The following is a 14,697-nucleotide window of genomic DNA, read 5'->3' on the forward strand; positions in this document are numbered from 1 at the left end:
AGTGCAGTAGAAAAGCATGGGCCAATGCTTTTGGAAATGTCAGGTGGCAGTGGATTTCAATTCTAGGTGTGCTGTCTGTCACCTGATTTTGGGTAAGTTTCTAAACTAAACTGCTCTAAGCGTGGGTTCTCATCTGCAAAACAGCAACAAAAATGCCTGGGATCATAGTCTTTGCTGTCAGACTTACAGGGAATAACTCATGCCCAATCCCTAGCACAGTGCTTGGCCCTGAGCAGGTTTCACTAAATGTTGATAATTTTCACTCCTCCAACAAAATCTCCAGGCGTTATAAGGCCTCTCAGCACGAGAAGAAGAAAAAAGTGAAAGTGAAAACCATCTACTAAATCTTGTCCAACTGCAAATCCCCAGATGTTAATGGAATATTTGGGGATACACACCCATTACCCAGGAACACAATGACAGCCACCCCATAGTCTTGTTTGTCAAAGAATGTGATGCCTGACACCAGGCCGAGCACATTCAAAACCCAACAGAACTTCAGTGAAGGCAGAACAAGGCAGAAGAGAAGGGTCTCAAAACCACAGGCCTTAGGAAAGTTTAGTCTGCTTCAGGATGAAAATCCTCGGTTTTCATTCAACTATTTGTGATGCCACCAGTCCTCCTTCAGCAGCCTCAGTAGTGGCTATTCTGTGTTTTTCAAGAATTTGTCAGTCACTCACTCACAGGCATGGCATCCTACCTAGTCTGATAGGACAGGATGAGTGGCCCGATGATCACGCTGCCACAAGGACCAGCAAAACAGCCAGTGAAGGGCACATGTCTTTTCTGAGGCGCCCTAACAAGCCATTTACAAAAAACAAAACAACAACAACAACAAAAAAGACACCTTTAAAATAGCTCCTATTCTCAGACTTACCTAAATGAGTCACACTTTCTTGGTAACTCAATGGCTCTAGGCTTTACTCTTACTCATAAGTCACAACACAGGCTTGGTAAAAATGCTTCAGATTACACCCATCAGTAAGTCTTCATTGACTGTTTACAATCAGCTCCTGCTATACCGAGTGCCATGGGGCCAACTGCCTAATGCGAGGCCTGAGCCCTCTGCTGCCCTGACACTAGCAGGCCCCACCAACAGCCCGGCCCCCTCCCTTGTGGTAACTCGCTGCATCACTTGACATTCAAGGGGCTGGCAATCTGTCCCAAGCTTACCTTTCCAAATAGTATTATTTTTAAACTCCCTCTACTCTTATTGTCCCAGCGTGTTTTGGTGTGTGTGTGTCCACATCTGCATTGTTGTTTCTTCTCCCACTAAGAACCCCGTCTCTGCATCTCTGTTTGCTGAATAACTAGCCATGCTTCATGACCCGGGTCAAACCCCATCTCTTCCAGGAAGCCATGCTCTATTACTGTCTTTGGAGGTACTTTCTTCTTTGAATGGACTAAGGTTGGCTTACTGTACCACTCAGGACAGGTAGTTATCCATGCATATATCTAGTCTATAACTCACGCAGGACTGGAATTATTTCTTATTTCTGTCATTCACTATGGTAACTTTCTCATACCAAAGGCTTACATAATTTCTGATGGAAGAAGCTGCATTAGAGGTGAGCCTTTAAGACCAGGGAAGATGAATGAGGGTATGGAGACCAATTTTGATATGGGGACAGCCTTAGCAAAGGCAAGGGATGAGAACACAAGAGGTTCTTTCAAAGGGCAGCAAAGGCCTTACCTCAACCTAAAGCTTTGGTAGCAAGATTGCCAGTGGTGGTTCATGAGACTGGCCTTGCCTTAGCCCCCAAAGTGAGCTTCACTCTGCAGGCTCTGGATAACCAATGAAGCTCTCGGAACATGAGCGCTACTGTCAGAACTCTGAGTGATTCGAAGCAGTAAGAAATGCATTGAGAAGTCAGGCCTGGAAGTGAAAATACCAGTAAGATAGCCATTGTAATAGACTACGGCAAGAAGAGGCAACAAATCCTGAACTAGGGAAGTGGCTTTGGAAGCACAAAAAATATTACTGGAGTAGGATCAAGAGATAAAAAAAAAATGATATGAAGAATTCTAGTCTGAGTACCTCTGTGGATGGTGGTTCCATTAACAATAAATAAGCAAATGAGAGAGAAAGTGTTGGAGGAAAAGAGGGAGCCCATTCTGAACATCTTGAGTGTGAGGTGTTATGATGACAACAGGATGAAGTTATCTAAATGGTAAAGGATGAGTCATGCTGGAACTCAGGACAGACATCAGAAGGGCAGGTCTGGGCTCTACATTCATCAGCTGACAGCTCCCAGCTCGAGCCAGTCGAATGGAGGAGCTCCCAAGCACACGATGTGGACAGAGGAGACAGGGCCATGGGCAGGTCCTTTCCTAAGGTCTCCCCTGGAGGACGGCAGGAGCAGGGTGGAAAGTGATGGCCAGGCGGGCAGGAGAAAAACTGTAACAGCATGGTGGCTCAAAAGTCACGTCAAGAGCATGCGTCTTCATTTAGAAAACAACCAACAAGAAATACCAAATCACTTACCTTGTTGAAAAGATGAAGGTTAGAAGCATAAAGCCCAGCTGAATAGAAAATACTGGGGAGAAAAAAGGATTGAGCCTACATTAGCACTATAAAAGCAGTGGCTGTAGCATATTTACTGGTATGCTTAGTTTGATCTGAAACTAACAGGAATTCAAATAGAAAAACAAACAAGCATAAGCTGCTGAACTAATACAATCATTTAAATTAGTGGGATTCAACCTGTTCTTATTGAAGATATCCCCAGATACAATCTATGAGGTCTACTACTCACGGCAAATCTAAAACTCTGTTTGATTTAAGATTTGGTTATTAAATTTGTTCAGTTTAGAGCCAACTGGTTTATACTATGAATATTTATAGCAAATAGCATAAGTGTGGTAGGATATAATAAACATTTTGGAATAACTCATCTTGATTTTTAATAACATAAGATTCTTCGATATTAGAATTACCAAAAGTTGTCATTGGTATTGCAGGATAAATAGAACATAAGATTTCTTTTCATTTCTTTTTGTTTTTTGGTTAACAGCCCATGTTTTTTTTTTTAAAATATATTTTATTGATTTTTTTACAGAGAGGAAGGGAGAGGGATAGAGAGTTAGAAACATAGATGATAGAGAAACATCAATCAGCTGCCTCCTGCACACCCCGCACTGGGGATGTGCCCGCAACCAAGGTACATGCCCTTGACCGGAATAAAACCCGGGACTCTTCAGTCCGCAGGCCGACGCTCTATCCACTGAGCCAAACCGATTAGGGCAACACCCCATATTTTAATTACCTACTACATTTTAAAATATTGTCCTGAGCTCTGCCTGTGCCTTGATAGAGGCTGAGAAGTTGGAAACAGCCAGGATTAAATGACCTTTAAATCCAGACTGGCCTCTTCTGTGGTTAAAGCCCCCTCCCTTCCTGCCATCTCTAGTTTGGAGCAGAAGTCAGCAAAGTTTACTTAAAAGGACACGTAAAAAATACTTTAGGGCCCGGACTGTGTGGCTCAGTGGTTGAGCGTCGACCATGAACCAGGAGGTCACAGTTCAGTTCCCCGTCGGGGCACATGTCCGGGTTACGGGCTCCATCCCCAGTGTGGGGTGTGCAGGAGGCAGCCAATCGATGATTCTCTCTCATCATTGGTGTTTCTCTCTCTCTCTCCCTCTCCCTTCCTCTCTGACATCAATAAAAATCTTAAAAAAAAAATACTTTAGGCTTGAGGGCCATATGGTCTCTATGTCAACTATTCTGTTCTACCTTCTAATTGAAAGCAGCTATAGATAACACATACATGAATTTTTGAGCCTAGTAGGCAAGCATTTTATAGTCTGCTACTTCTTACAATGAAATGATATTACTTTGGGTATACTGTAATAGGAAAATGATGTAAATATTCACATTTTAACCAACTGTTATAAAATAATAGTATACATTAGCAATCCTACTTTTGATTTATGATAAAGAATAAGAGTGGCTCAAGTTATAATAATATAAAATTGGCAAAAAGTGCTCAACTTAACACTTGAATTGGACAGATATTATGACTTCTTTCACCTGGCATCAACCCTTGTAAACCAGGCATAAAAGGACATAGGAGAATAAGTCATATGTGTATCATTACTGACATCTTTGTAAAAAACAGATGCACTTGGTAAAGTCACTGAGCACATAGAGCATGAAACTAAGTATTCTTTTCTAATCAAATTAACATTCACAATGAATGCAGGGAACACACATGCTATGCTTTGCTATTGAGGGGACAGCGAAGGTCTCCCGTGTCCCACTTACTTATGAACAGTATGACTACAAGGCTGAACTTATCCAGGTCAATGTTCGGGTTGGAGAACGTGCCGCAGAAGGTGGTGTAGATGATCATGAGGAGCACACTGCTGCTGATAGCACCAAAAGGAGGCTTCGTTCTTTCAAGCCAGTCCTTGATGTACCTTCGGACAATCTGAAACACAGAGATCAACAGGGAGTGGGATTGGGCATCTCAAAGCGATTCTGACAGCAGGAAGACAGCAAGGAAAGAGAGTAATTTGGATGATGGCCACAGTGGATTTCAAAGCATCCCTGCCACCCCAATCTTCTTCTGGGGAATTTAACATTTGTGGTGCAGCTTCCACTGGTGTCCATAATAAGAGTATGTTTTCAAGTGCATTCAAATCCATCCTTTATCACGCCAAATGCTCTTTGCTAGCTGTCACCGAGACATGCCCATTAAGCCTCCCCAAAGTTTATCTCCTCTGTTCATCCTAATGGATGTGTGTAATTATCACAGTCCCCTTTGCCTCAACAGACAATTCTGAGTGCGACTTTGGGAATCTTAAAAATCTGACATCTTCAAGAATTTCAAGACAGCAGATAATAGAAAGTGATCCATGGAACATATTAATATTTAAAATGTTAGCAACGCACCAGAAGTTTTTAATTAAATTATAACTCATGCTTGAAAAGCAAAAGTGCATGTGTTGTGGGAGCTTAAATAATTCAAACTCTGAATATCTAGAGTTTTTGTGAATCCAAAGACAAATGCCATTTGCATGCTTTTAGAATTTCAGAATTAACACTTAACAATGAATAAACCTGCCCTAACTTTCCTACAAAAAGGATCGGTGAAATATAAAGTTATAGAGCAATCCTCTCATATTTTAGAACCAAATCAGATATTTAAAATCAGGACAGTCTGAATATTGGTGATAACTTTCATTGGGACAGAAGAGTGAACCACTATTTAAAACCCTTCACTTTTGAAAGAAGCTGAACAAGCCCTATAATACGGACCCCAGTTGAGACATATTACGATTTGAGTCACTCATTATCTTGCATAATTGAACATGAGACTTCACAACAGGCTGAATTACCATGATCCATTAGCAATAATGAGGTCAGGGGACTTCTCCTGACAAGGCTGATGGGGTTCTGCCATCCTCTACTGTCACTAAAAAGGCTTAATTTGCCAGGGGGCATACCTTCACAGGTACTCAGGAACAAAACAAACCACTCACAGAACAAACCTGTGAACAAATGGCTGTTCAATAAACCATGTCTGTTCTCAAGGACTCAGTGAGTGAAATCAGTCTTAGTAAATGGAGTCCTGGCAGAAAGCTGACCGCAGGCACAATACAGAGAGAGGAAGCTTGGGTGCGGTGGGATGAAGGGGAAAGTGTCATATAAGTATAAACAGTGGTTAAGTTTTTTTAAAAAGTAGATCTTGTAATTAAATTTATAGTTGAATTTATAAAAAGTTATGTTGCTGTTGTTTTTGAGAAGTGATCCCAAACCATAGTAATTTATTTAGTGTTCGTTTCTTTAATGTCACAGTGTGGTGAAGTATGTATGGAGAGATAAGAGCGGCCTGTCACACAGTGCTAGGCACTGATGTATTAGAATGGTATACATTTAGGATAATAGCGTTCAAGGTACCCAGGTGGCCCACGTTCATGTGTTACAGTGTGTGTATGTGTGGTGGTGGTGGGGGGGTGGCTTATTTGAAGGCTACAGAGGAACTTCATTTAAAAGGTCACTTCATAATCTATTGTGTTTGGTAGCATAAACCTGGTAGTTGCCCAAATTTAGTACAACTCAACTCATTTAGGAAGGAAAATAAATGGAAATGACATAGCGTTACTGAAACTGATGCTGTCCTCCCAATCTTGTTTTAAAATAAAATGATTAAAAACACAAAGATGTCTCTGCAGTAGGTTACAGCATGTATGATTCTAATGCCAAACATAAAAGTGTCTTTCTTTTCTACCATCGCCCCTTTGACAACATAAACAAATACATGTGAATTAGGTATAACCTGAAAGTCAAAGGCATTTTCAAAGCCAAGGCACATTTCTAATCTAAGCAGCGATGGACTTCGTTAGCCTAATCATCTCTTTCTTCATTACTAAGTGCTCAGAGGCTCAGAGTGGGGATGACTCCTTCAATGGGGCAAGTGCAGGCCCCCGAGTCCTGCATCCTCCTCCCTAAATGCTTTTCTTCTAAACACGTCAGTGCTTGAACCTGGACACTTAATCTCGATAAAGAAAACAACCAGCACTTGGGGATTGGATAGACCGACAAGTGAGACAACACCCCTAGAGGAAAACAGATCGTCTTCGCTGTTTTTAGTCTTGCGGTGATATTTATCTGTGTTTTCTAAGTAAACCATTTTATACCTTGCCAGCTTTTCCATCTTCCTCTCAAATTAAATTCACAAAGCAGGTGTTGTTGGCCTGTGTAGCCAGAAAACTGTTAAAATGCTTCATAAACCACTGGGTGAAGTAGATCTGATATTGCCTTAAAGATTGATTTGGATGTAAACTCCAGGAAACCTCGCCTTCTCTTAGTTCAGCCACTTATACTTTCCATACATTCTCCGTGAGTCAAGAATCCATGTCATTTTATAATTCTCCAAACTTCTTTGCTTACAGAAATGTTTAAAACCTTACAGGAAATAAGGCTTTGCTTGGGATGGTCAGCACAACCTGATGGGTGCCCGAGAATTCCCTCTTTTGGGGAAAAACCACAGTGCAGATGAGGGGAAAGGCACTCTGGTGAGGGGGCCAGCTGTGTCTTTGCTCAGAATCTGTGCTCATTCGCTTGCTCTCAGCGCTCAGAGAAACTCAGGCATTCAAAGCCAAGTCACAAATTCTCATGAACTTGTTTGCCTTTTTCTATGGAGAGAGAAGGGAAAAATCTTCCACAGCTTTTCATTTTATTGTCTCACCTTCTGTATTTTGATTTTCTTTATTTTAAACTAAGTACTAGTAACGGTGAAAGGGCAACCTGAATCCCTGTATCCCTGTACTTCTAACAAGTTGAGACACATATTAATTACTGCAGGACCTGCACGACACAAGCTGGGAGACTAACACACCTTAGGTGACAAGTGCCATATTTGGAGATAACCAAGAAATGTAATATATATCACTTTGTTTTTCCCCCAGGGTATTTTCTTGCCTTCCCCTACTGGTGTTTATATCTATTATCTGATTTTTGAGTGGGGATATAAGGTGGGTAATTTTTCATGTTAGGTCTGAATTTTAAAATGTATTTTTCCTTCAAGGTGGCTTCAGATTGTTTCTCCAATTTTTATCCTCTATTTCATTGAATCCATAAATTTTCATAAAGTATTTTGTTTCATTAGTATTCTGTTATAATGTATAGTCGGGGATATAAAATCAAATCCAATGTATATTTTGTAAAAAGTATACTTTGTAAAAAGTATAAACGACAATAATAAATGAATACAATAAGCACCCATCATCTACTTAACTTTTTGAAAATCCTTTCCCACTATTACTTCTGTGTTGTAATGAAAAAGGCCATACAGATGTTATCCTGCTCAATTTACAGCTGAAAACACAGGCACACAGAGCCCAAACAACTTGCATAAAATGTTCAAAAGCTAGTTAGCTGGCTGAACAGGAATGTGACTTTTCTTTTCTGAGGGGTCCCTGGTCCATGGAGCTCACCTTCTGGTTAGAGGAGATAAAGAAAAAAGCAAAAACAACAAACAAACAAGAAGCAGATACTATCCTGTTAGGCAGGGGTTTATACTGGACAATAGAGAGCGAGGCGGGGGTGGAGGGGAGATGAGAAAAGGTCTTTCCTTTCTGAGAGGGAGAGGGAGGTGTTCCAAGCACAAGGACTGACGATGCAGTGTCTAAGGCAGGGTCGAGGCTGGCCTGTTTGAGAAGCAGAAGCACAGGCAGTGAGCCCTGAATGCAATGGGCAAGTGGGAGAGTGTTAGGGGAAGTGGAAGGGGCTTGAAAATATAGGAGAGGGTGGAGTAACCCTATGAGGAAGTTGAGTGAGACGTCTAGGAAGTGTTGTATGCCATTTTAAATTTGAACTCAAGAATTTAAAGCAAGGTGAGACCAACTATGTGTTTCTCTCTAGCAAAGCTGGAGACCCGGGGGAGATGCAGTTGGGGACTCCGTGAAGGTAAATTCATAGTTTTCTTTAGGCAATCTTTTTATACAGCTCACACCCTATAGTGGAGTATGCTATTAAATATACTTATTATAATAGAGTCTCTGCTTTCAGGAGGCTCACAGATCAAGTATAATCTCCCCTGATAAATATTATGCATCAAGACCCTGGGGGAACTGGAACTGGGGAGTCAGAGCAGGTGGACTGCACGTCAGAAGGGTCTCTGTACTGAGTCTTAAGGAATGAGTAGGAGTTTGCTGGCAGAAAAGATGGGACAGTAAGATGAAAGGCATGGGGCCATGAGGGGCCTGGTTGGGGGGGGGGGGCTGCATATGGCAGAACAGGAGCCTAAATGAAGGGGCGGGAGATGACTGTGGAGAGGCGGGCTGGGGCCAGAGGATGAAGGCTGTGTGGGCCACAGAGCACTGGCAGCAGGGAGCCAGCAGATGCTTTAAGGAGAGGAACAACCTGACCTGATTGGTTCTTAGGACCACCCTGGAGGCAGCAAAGACCTTGGGCCGGAACTGGAAGAGGCTCACAGCAGAGACAGTTTGGGAGGTGCATTTAGACAAGAGAGGATGAAGGTGTGGATGTGAAGATGCCAGGCATGAGATTTCTGAGGCAGAAATGGGGCACTGTCTTCCTGGATGGAAGGAAGGATGTAGGGGAGGCAAGAGGCAAGGTGGTTTCTACAGGTGGAGGCTGGGGTGTGACGGTTATCCTAGAATATAGGAGGGGACGGTAGATGTCAATATAGGCACTTTGATATCTAGAGTACTTTTAAAAAACCACTTACACTACTTTTGGCAACCTTTACTACTTTATAATTTACTATAATACTTTACTACTAAGCATGTAAAGGACAATAAATTTAACAATTTATTATTCTCTTTGGTTAAATATTATTAATTATATAAATTATATAGCCATCTGCATTAAAAAGAACCAGTTAAATGACTGACAAAGATATTTTCTTTGTCCATATGTTTTAAGCCAAACATTTATTATTAACAGACATATTTCCAAGATCCACTAAGAGAAGAATGTATGAGCCCTGGCTAGTATATGAAATTATTTTCAGAACCAAGAAAATAAGTATGGGTTTAAACTAATACTATCCACGGTGTAAACTGTCTAGATCTGAGGAGGGCAGGTAGGTATTGTTATGTCTCTATAAGACACAGCATTTCCCTCACTGATCATAGAACTCTCACTGATTCCCTTCCTCCCTCATTCATTCATTCAGCACATATGTATTGGGGGCCTATGCTCTGGGTATGTAATGGTAAGCAAAACAAATATGGTTCCTATACTCATTACAGTCTAATCAAGGAGACAAACAGTTAACAGGGAAACAAATGATAAGAAAGTAGTGAAAAAGGACAAGAAAGGAATCAAATGAGGTGCTGCAATACAGATAATCAGGAAATCAGATAGGTGGTTCAAAGAAGATATGAATTAAAGAGTCAAACGAACAATGAGCTGGGGTGGGACGGTGGGTAGAAAGACCCTCTAAACAGAAAAATTAAGCAGGAATTGAGAAAAAGCCAGGAAGGCAAGAGTGTAGGAAATGTGGGAAATAAGTTAGAGAGGTAGATGGGGGAAATAATATTTATTCAGATTCCTGTTCGGTGATCAGCACTGTTCAAGTATCAGTCATATTTAATTAAATTGTATTTTTGAGTGCTTTAAAATCCTCCCCCCTTATCCTAAATTCAGTCCCTTTTCTAAGTATAAAATTAAAACAAAACAAAAAGATCAGTGCCTGTATAGCGGATGCTGTGATGATCCACCCAGTTCCATCCCTTCGGGAATGGGCTGCTTGCTTGGCTGAAAGATCTCAGTTGAGCTCCTTTGGGAGTTCTGCTGAGCGAGCAGATTCCCCCAAGGCCACACCTCCCATGGGGAGTGGGAGGGACAAAAGCAACAGGATAGGCAGGACAGTCTGAGGGGTCCTCCCAGCTACAGGGCACCCCTGGGACATGTTGAGGCCACCGCAGGACTGCATCACAGTTCATTTCCTCCTCATCCCGTCCTTTCTTCACTCTCCCAAAGGCGTTGAGCCCCAGGGTACTTCCCCGCATGGAAACCTTGGTCTCAGTGTTTGTTTCCTAGGGACCCTAACCCAAGGTAGCTTGTAAATACTACATGTCTATACATACACCATTTTTATAGTTAATATTGCAAAGAGTTGCCTTCTGTGTAGTATTTGTAGGGAATTTGATAGTGATGTTGATGACAGATGCTATGGAGTACTTACCTGTGTCAGGCTCTTCAATGACAAAACCTTTATATGCATCCCTATTTCCTTGAATAGCTTTTAAGATGGGCATTATTATTATACAATTTAATAAGTTGTGAGTCTGGAACTAAGGAGATCAAATGATTTGCCAAAGGTCACACAGAAAATAAGAGGTAGAACTAAGTCTAGAACCTACTTGTTCTTAAACCCACGTCTATGCCCTTAATCATCCAAATATATTCTTTCCTAAAACTCACTCATTTAGTAGCACATTAAATTCTGTTGTTCTTTACTGTGGCTACCTGTGAGTAGAAAAACAACCTTGTTTTAAAACCTATATCTTATAATTAAATTACGTGGTTATTATGACCTTGTTATAAGTAATTTGTACGAATTTATTCTATTGTCCAATTCAATAAGAATGGTAAAGGAAAGTAAATTTTCTAGGATCCAATGTAAGAGCTTATAGAATTAAATGTTTATTTTGCTAACTACACGATCACAAATAGGATACCTGCTGCTGGAGGAGGCTCTGAGCAGCCAAAGACAGATGCTTGCTCCCAGCAATAGCCCCAAATGCCAAGACCTTACCAGAGGTCACAGAGCAAGGTAACGGTTGGCTAAAAGTTTCAAGCTAGCTGCATAGCTCTAAAGAAGGGATAATAAATGTTAAAAAAAATCAAGATTCTGGGCAGGTGTCCCTATCTATAGCTATCTGTAAAGCATATTGATATTAACTAAAAAAATAAAAGGATGAGAATATTGTGATTGATAAAACCTGTGTTGCACAGTCTTGTATTTTCATTTAACTGTCTCGTCCTTTATCTTTTTCTCAATTGTCCTGACATTTTGTAAGAATTCACAATTGATCTATAAAGAAAAGAGCAGATGGAATTGGAGACCTTACCTGTCCGATAATGAGAGGAACCACAACCGTCACAGAAAGCTGAGAAAAAATAGATGTAAAAGGCACCGAAGAGGATGAGCCGAGCTGTTAAACAAGAATATAAGAGGAGTTAGAGTTACTTGGAACCGATGAGCAAATAGTGCTGTTAGACAAATAATGCAATAAGATAATTCTTTCATAATACACCAAAAATTTGGTAGCTACAAAGAGCAAATGAAGTTATTTAAAATTTTTAAAAATTTAACACAAAATAGACTGCTAAGTAGTTTAGTATACAATTTTTATTGGGACACTAAGTTTGAGGACAAACAATAACTATTGTTTTACAATTAACTGAGATAGCTTATTATGAAATCCAATTCTGAAAAATAAAGTGATTCTGTGTTCATAGTGTCTATAATTCTATGGCATGATATTTCATCTATAATCATAGTTTATGTGATTACCATTTCACCTATCACCTACCTAAAACAAACAAGTATATCTTATTCTCTTATCAAGGTGATGTTTTTAGTTATGAAAGTGAAATATTTTCTAACTTTCTTACTCCTTCAAAACAAAGGCAATGAGTCTCATAGTCTTTAAATTTTTTTTTTCTTACACAAAGTCTAGCAAATGGGAAATCTGAACATGACGTAATTTTCAACTTAAAATGTCAGTAGACCTCTCCTAGATGTGTATGTCTTAGCACTGTTCATAAATCCTATTTTTTAACTCTTCCTCATTTTTTTGGCTCTTTCTTTGCTAATTACTGTATTCTCGGCTTCATAAGAGCCAGCAGCACAAAATGGAGTTTGTCTACAAACACAGTTGCACCCTCACATTAGCCTCAACCACCAAGAACTGCTGTCTTCCTATGAACTTGAATGTTTTCAAACCTCCTTCTTGTTTTCAAACCTGACAAAATACTAACCTGTTCCATAGATGCTTCTCTCTCTCATAACTCCCTGTTGCCATCACATTCTCTCAAACCATCACTGATGAGCTCCCTGGCCCTTGGAACTTGCTGTCACCCTCCCCCTGCAAACCAAACTTCAATTTCCATAGATACCTGCATTTAGTTAAACTTGGAAATACCTTTTGGAAAAATCATTTTTATAAAATACATTGAGATGGTGATGACCGAGGACACAGAATGTTAAATAAAACAAATCAAATCTTTAGATCAATGAAGTCAGTAGCTCAGGATGAAATGTGGGATCAGTGTTTTCACTGGTTTCTGTGTGAACTGACTCACCAAAACCTTTCTCTACCCTGGAGTAGTTTATCAAGTTCTACACCCTATCGCCAGCCCAATTTAGATGCATTCAAAAGGCCAAGAATGTATGTCCTGCCCATTGGTGCTGGCACTCATTCAACACCACCTTCAACACTGACCACTGGCCACTGGTTTAACTCATAAATTGTAGCCCCTTCCTCCCTGACCGAGACACACTAACGAAATGAAGAGAGGGAAGTAGGAAACGTGGAACTGGTGAGGAGCAGATTGGATTCCTGATGTAGTAAATGCTACATGGCTGTTAGAGGTTTCTTTTAATGCAAAGCCAGAGTAGTAAAATCTAATTTCAGACTATTTCGGAGCAGCAATGTCCTGGAGGCACAAGGTACTTGTACTTAACAAATATATTCTCTTCACAAATACCAATTCCAAGGATGCCCTTGGGGCAAGGATTGAAATAAAGAAAGACATACTTTACAGGAAATTGAAGCACTGGATGAACAGAAAAATACACTTTAAAGAACAAAGTTTTAAAGTTCAAAACATCCAGCTCAATGGTCTATCCATAGGTTCACAATGTTCGGAGAGGGCCAGTAATAGTCAGGGTAATAACTGTCTATTAAAAGGTGATGATTCTTGTCTGGAAGCTCATGGATGACCTTACATGGCCCTGCTCCTCTTTCTATCTCAACTTTATTAAGTCAATACTTTCAAGGTATTTTAATGAATAACCATGTCACAAGCGATCATCCCTCTGCCATCCCTGTGCTTAACCCAGTAACTGGCACAGAGAATGCGTTTGTGGATAAATAAACAGAACAAAGAAATTAAGTAATGTGTAAACATGACTTGCTAAAAAATGACAGACTCTTATTCAAAACCATATCCATTTTTTCCTAAAGTTAAAAAAAACACAAGACTTAAGTATATATAAAATATTATCATGTGGTATTATAAAACTCACATGGTATTTTTTTTCTCTGCTTATTTATCACTAGTAACACAACTAATTCATATGTGCACCTAGACCCAAAGGGCATTCAGTCATGACGAGAACCATGTGAAGAAGGATGTGAATGTGTGTGTGTGCGTGTGTCTGTGTGTGAGTGTGTTCTCTGTGTATCTGTGATTGTGTCTCTGTGAGTGTGTCTGTGTGAGTGTGTATCTGTGAGTGTGTGTCTCTGTGTGAGTGTATGTCTGTGATTGTCTGTGTGTGTGTGTCTGTGAGTGTGTCTCTGTGCAAGTGTGTGTGTGTCTCTATGAGTGTGTCTCTGTGTGAGTGTGTGGAGCAGACAGAGGGTGGCCTGTTCTCTGCCCTCAGCTCTCCTTGCCTCTTCCTTAGATCCTTAATGCTGCCCTGGAGAAGACTTAAAATTGACAGAATCTTAACCCTGGGAGAGACTTGTAGCCCCATTCCATTCCCTCTTTTTAAAGATGTGAAAACTGAGGTTCAGCAAGAAGTGACTTATAATTAACATCTCTAATCGCTGCTTTGTGATATGAAATTGGCTATACTTCTAAAGCACATTCAAGCCATCCTTCAGCCAAATCTGCTCCGTGACAACAGCTTACCCATACTGGGAAGGCTGTTTGCTTAGCCATAAAGTATTCCTCACAGCAGTAAACTCAGAGATCAAATGGAGAAAAAAGCAAAATCGTGGCTTCATTTACTAAGTTAATTTGGGGGTTTTATTCTATCTAAAACAGCGGTCGCCAATGGGTGGTCCGAGGACCACTAGTAGTCCGTGAGATCTGAAAGGTTGGCGACCACTGATCTAAAACAGGGGTGGGGAACATCTGGTCCAAGGGCTGTACAAGGCCCGTGAAATCATTTGGTCTGGCCCTGCCAAGGCATTAGGGGTTAATTAAATATTTGACCAAATATAGCAGGCTAATTTTTAAGTTGATAATCTTGTATGGCCCTCGAA

The 14,697-nt window shown here is 40.5% G+C and overlaps 1 protein-coding gene across 3 annotated transcripts in view; it reads right to left on the reverse strand.

The window, feature by feature from the left end:
* SLC10A7 (solute carrier family 10 member 7) overlaps positions 1-14,697 on the reverse strand; it is a 195,648-nt gene that overhangs the window by 27,478 nt on the left and 153,473 nt on the right. For all 3 annotated transcript variants that reach the window (XM_070415273.1, XM_070415274.1, XM_070415272.1), the window contains 3 exons: positions 11,551-11,634; positions 4,265-4,430; positions 2,486-2,537 (listed from right to left, as the gene is read on the reverse strand). In XM_070415273.1, coding sequence (XP_070271374.1) covers positions 2,486-2,537; positions 4,265-4,430; positions 11,551-11,634 — 302 coding nt within the window. The remainder of the gene's footprint in view (positions 1-2,485; positions 2,538-4,264; positions 4,431-11,550; positions 11,635-14,697) is intronic.

The sequence above is a fragment of the Myotis yumanensis genome, unplaced genomic scaffold (genome assembly GCF_028538775.1).
Source record: "Myotis yumanensis isolate MYYU_CA2020_CCGP unplaced genomic scaffold, mMyoYum1.0.hap1 SCAF_5, whole genome shotgun sequence".
NCBI classification, from domain to species: Eukaryota; Metazoa; Chordata; class Mammalia; order Chiroptera; family Vespertilionidae; genus Myotis; species Myotis yumanensis.